The following is a 4,853-nucleotide window of genomic DNA, read 5'->3' as shown; positions in this document are numbered from 1 at the left end:
AGTCAGGACTCGAGCCAAATCAGATTCGACGTAGTAATAACAATAGATATTTTATAGAATAGCTTTTATTTACACTGCACCCGACACCCGGGGAAACAAAACAACTGGAAACGAACCGCATCACACACGGGCACCACGTTGCCCCGCAGGAGAAACGGGGGGAAATCGCCCCGGCCCACGCCGACAAAGGAGAGGTAAAAACGGGTACAGCTCCCTGGTGACAGCCCCCAAAGCGAGACCTACGGTTCTCTGAATTCTCCGACGCCGTTGTGGGATATTTTTAAATAGGCCCTTTTATGATTAATTGACCACATACATGAAGTTTAAACAACTAAATACTCCCCAAAAATTACTTGAAAGTAAATTCCGTGGGTTAAAAAGGTAGTTTTAACTACTTTTAACAACACTGCAGTCAGTCCGTGTAAACAGCAATGGCCGCCAGTCGAGAAAGCTGGGCACGGCTTGGCTCCGCCCAGCTCCACTCGGCTCCGCCCAGCTCAGCCCAGTGAACGCTGTCTCAATCCACAGACATGCCCTCTGCGTGTGCACTATGCCACCTCCACAGGGTAGTGCCAGTGCAGTGCCCTACCCTATCCTACCTAGTACCGCACCTTGTAGGGTGAACACTCCCAATTGGGATTCTGTTTCATGGTCAAAAACGATGTCACAAATGTACAAAATGCTCTCGCAGATACTGATGTCATACTGATGAAATACATGTGTCAAAGGCAAGAGCTGCCTGCCTGTGTGTTTATTACCGCATTGTGGGTCTGACACACAGAACAAACAGTACGGCATTTCAACAGCGCGTCGACCAGTTCAACTACGGGATCAACTCCTCGAGAGCCAAGACGGGGCTCTCACATTAGTCCTGCTTCTCTCTAACATCAACAAACCAATGTCGTTTTATCCTATAACTAGCTTTAATAAATATACATTACACAGTCTGTGCGTCGTCAGGCTAATAGGCACGTGCGTTCCACGATGCAAAAGTCAACCACAGCTGAAAAGAAAAAGTGCTGCCCAGGAGTTGGTTAGTGTGGTGGGGTTGGAGATCCATGCACAGATCCAGTCCAACACAAAGCTCTTCTCGGGGGCTCCGGTTCGATTCATGTCACCACCTAATTCCCTGGTTTCCCTTTTTGATGCGTCAATACCCGGCACTTTACCGGTCCTGAACAGGAGGTGTGTTGAGGCAGCGGTCATGACAGCACTGGCTCTCAACTGCACTATCAACAGGAAGTCACTGTTTGACAGGAAGCACTACTTCTACGCCGACCAACCAGCCGGCTACCAGATCACCCAGCAGCGCCGGCCCATCGCCATGGACGGCTCGCTGACCTACAGCCACCTGGGAGGCAGGAAGAGGATCCAGGTGGTCACCAAGTCGGTCCGCATCAAGCAGATCCAGCTGGAGCAGGACAGCGGAAAGAGTCTGCACGACGACCAGCGCAGCCAGACCCTCATCGACCTGAACCGGGCAGGAGTGGGACTGATGGAGCTGGTGATGGAGCCAGATATGAGCTGTGGGGTGGAGGCTGCAGCCGCTGTCAGAGAGCTGCAGCTCATCCTGCAGGCTCTGGGCACCTGTCAGGGCAACATGTCTGAGGGACAGCTCAGAGTGGACGCCAACGTGTCCATCCACAGTCCAGGAGAACCCCTGGGCACCAGGACGGAGGTGAAGAACATCAACAGTGCCCGCTTCCTGGCCAAAGCCATAGACTACGAGATCCAGAGACAGATGGGCATCCTCCAGAGTGGAGGCAAGGTTCTGAACGAGACCCGAGCCTTCGACTCCAAATCTGGCCAGACCATCCCCATGAGAGACAAGGAGGGACTTCAGGACTACAGGTTCATGCCGGAGCCCAACCTCCCTCCGCTGACGGTGTACGATGACGAGGCGTCTCTGCCCGACGGCGTGGCGCCCGGCCAGGCCGTGCTGGTGGAGCGTCTCCGCCAGCGTCTACCCGAGCTGCCCAGCGTCCAGAGGGACCGGCTGCTGCACACCTACGGCATCCTGCCGGAGCACGGCTTCACGCTGCTGAATGAGGACGGGCTGATGGACTACTTTGAGGCGGTTGTCAAGCAGACCAGTAGGGCGCCAAGGAAGGTGGTTGGCCTGGTAACCAATGAGCTGCTCAGTCTCCTCAAACAGCACGACCTGAGTGGCAGCCAGAGCCGTGTGTCTCCCTCGGCCCTGGCAGAGCTTCTGCAACTCCAGGAAACGGGACTTATCTCCTCCATTGCTGCCAAGCAGGTTCTCCAGGAGATGTGGAGGTGTCCAGAGAAGACGGCCCAGCAGGTGGTGCAGGAGCTGGACCTGGGTCTGGTCAACGACACTGCCCAGCTGCACAGCATCTGTCAGAGGGTGGTGGACTCCCACCCTGAGGAGGTCCAGCTCATCAGGAAAGGCAACAAGAAGGTTCTGAACAAGCTGATGGGTTTGGTCCAAAGGGAGACCAAAGGCCGAGCCGACCCCGTCCTGCTGCGCTCCATCCTGGAGGAGAAGACCTCCTGAACAAGAGCCGACCCACCACCATGAACCCTTCTGACCCACATTGACCAGCCCATCATCATCTTCATCATCATCAGTGTTGGGCATCGTTACTTTCTAAAGTAACGTCGTTAGGTTACTGGATTACTGCCCATAAAAAGAATCCCTTACCGTTACAGATTACCATTTTAGAAAAGTAACAAGTTAGGTTATTTTCCGTTATTTTCCGTTACCCAACAATTAAAACCCATTTTTTAATGCTTGCGCAAGTTGGTTACATTGTATTAGGCTACTGCCTACCGTCATTGCGCCGCATTATCACGGCCCGGTTATTAACGAGAATGATACACACCATGAACTGACCATAGACAATATCCCCTTTACAGCTATCTCTTTATTAACGAATATAAGTCGCCACAATCGCCAGCCTATACACGTAGGACTGGACAGAAAGAGCTAGTGCAGAGAGTACAGACAATACCATAAGGCTGTTGCGCTGCGCTCTGATGCCCTCTCCATGGCACGCCGCGCACCGTGGCGCATGAACAACAATAACAACTCCACGTGTACCCACGACGACCCACGTATGAATTAGATAGTTTCTAAGAAATGGCACGGCGGCCATCCTTGCAGGCAGTGACAGTAACATAATGCGAATCCTGTAGGCTGTGTAACCTTTTCATTTTGGGGGGCATCGACAACAGCCTGTTGATGATGAATGATACTATGAAACTTAACAATTAATTTACTAGTACTCACCTAATGACGCCGCCACGGAGGATATACCATGTTTAACGTAATTCCAAAGTGTTTAGCCTACATTGTTTAAGTCATAGACGCATGCGGTTTTTATGAATTTTGGCTAAAAGCATGTTGTTTGTATTATTCCACTATACCACCCGGCACCACTACCACTGTCATAGTATAGCTGGCTACAACCGAAACAACTTCCTCTTCCTCTTCAAAATAAAATCTGCATGTAACAATACTTTTATTTCTTAAGTGAACTACAGGATGTAGTAGACGCAGGATGTATATTACATGGTATAGTGGGCTTGGAAGGATAAATCACACAGAAGGCAGGAGAAATAAACTCCGCAGGCAGTCGGGGCTTTATTATTTTTAAATCTTGCCAACAGAATGAACAGGGACACATTATAATAATGGGATAACTTTTTTGGAAAAGTAACTAAGTAACTAACTACTATATTGCAAAACTAACTAGTTAGTTTATTCCGTTACCAATAAAAGTAGTCCGTTACATAACGTCGTTATTAATAGCGCCGTTACACCCAACACTGAGTATGGGCTATTAGACAAGCGTCTAAAAATGGGATAAAAATGTCTAAAAATAGATGTCTAAAACACGTCTAAAAATAGACGTGTTTTAGACGTCTATTTTTAGACGTTTTTTATCCCATTTTTGACCATGGGCTATAGCCCATACTGTACGGCATACTATAGCAAGCCGTTTTTCATCATTTTTGAGGATTTGAAAAAAATCTAAAAAATCTAAAAACGATGGGCTATAACCCGATTTTTTTCAACTACGGGATCAACTCCTCGAGATCTAAGACGGGGCTCTCAAATTAGTCGAAACCCCAGCACCAGTTGGACCTTCGATTCAAATCGTTTGTGCTGCGGGAGCTTGGCTGCGTTCACGACGGGCAGAGGCGACGCCGCGACGCGAGAGGACGAACGAGCCAACGTGGGGATATCGAGCTGCGGTGGCTGTCAGAGTTTTAGGTTTCTACTGTTCACTGCTACGCCGGCCGCCGGGGGAACACGAACCGTATGCAGCCGTTCATGGTGGTAAAGAGGGGCTGCGGGGATGATCCGACGTTTGGCTGTGAGGCTGGAGCACTGAGCAGTATCGGACAGCAAGGACGGGAGGTATGTGTAGCTACACGGTATATGGCCATTTAGTTTGTGCGCGCACATTATTATAACTTGGGGGAGGATAGCATAAATCCATGGTTGCTGAACATAATTGACATTGACTTTTATCGATTGCGTGTTGACTTTGCACTGACTTTGTTGTGCGAGCTGCGAACTATCTCTCGACTGAATTGACTCACACTGACTATTTATCATGAGGAAGGGCAGTGTGGCGTCGTGCGTTGCCGTGGATACGGCTGCGCGCTCCGCCGTTAGTGGTGATGTCACGAGAAGTATTGCGCCACAGGCACAAAGTGATATTGGAAAACGGGTGGTGAAACCAACTGCAAAAGCACTTGCAGTAAAATGTGAAAAGTATCAAATGGGCAGAAAGGCTAGGCTGAATATAGCAGCCAAATTAAGAGATGCTATTCAAGGTTTCATGGTCAAAAACAAAGTCACAAATGTACAAAATGCTCTC

At 49.6% G+C, this 4,853-nt stretch overlaps 1 protein-coding gene across 1 annotated transcript; it reads left to right on the top strand.

Moving 5' to 3' along the window:
* The first annotated feature begins 880 nt into the window (after window positions 1-880).
* LOC310868890 (glutamyl-tRNA(Gln) amidotransferase subunit B, mitochondrial-like) lies at window positions 881-2,545 on the top strand. Its single transcript, XM_083779371.1, has one exon. It carries the CDS (start codon window positions 899-901, stop codon window positions 2,516-2,518), a length of 1,620 nt encoding a protein of 539 aa, XP_083635497.1. The 5' UTR covers window positions 881-898; the 3' UTR covers window positions 2,519-2,545.
* Window positions 2,546-4,853: the final 2,308 nt, after the last annotated feature.

This window comes from Protomyctophum parallelum, assembly GCF_964188405.1.
Source record: "Protomyctophum parallelum genome assembly, chromosome: 13".
NCBI classification, from domain to species: domain Eukaryota; kingdom Metazoa; phylum Chordata; class Actinopteri; order Myctophiformes; family Myctophidae; genus Protomyctophum; species Protomyctophum parallelum.
This window is presented reverse-complemented; position numbering and strand designations above follow the sequence as displayed.

Excerpts from the sequence above, each read along its gene's own strand:
- LOC310868890 (XM_083779371.1), top strand. The coding sequence starts at position 899 with ATGTCGTTTTATCCTATAACTAGCTTTAATAAATATACATTACACAGT.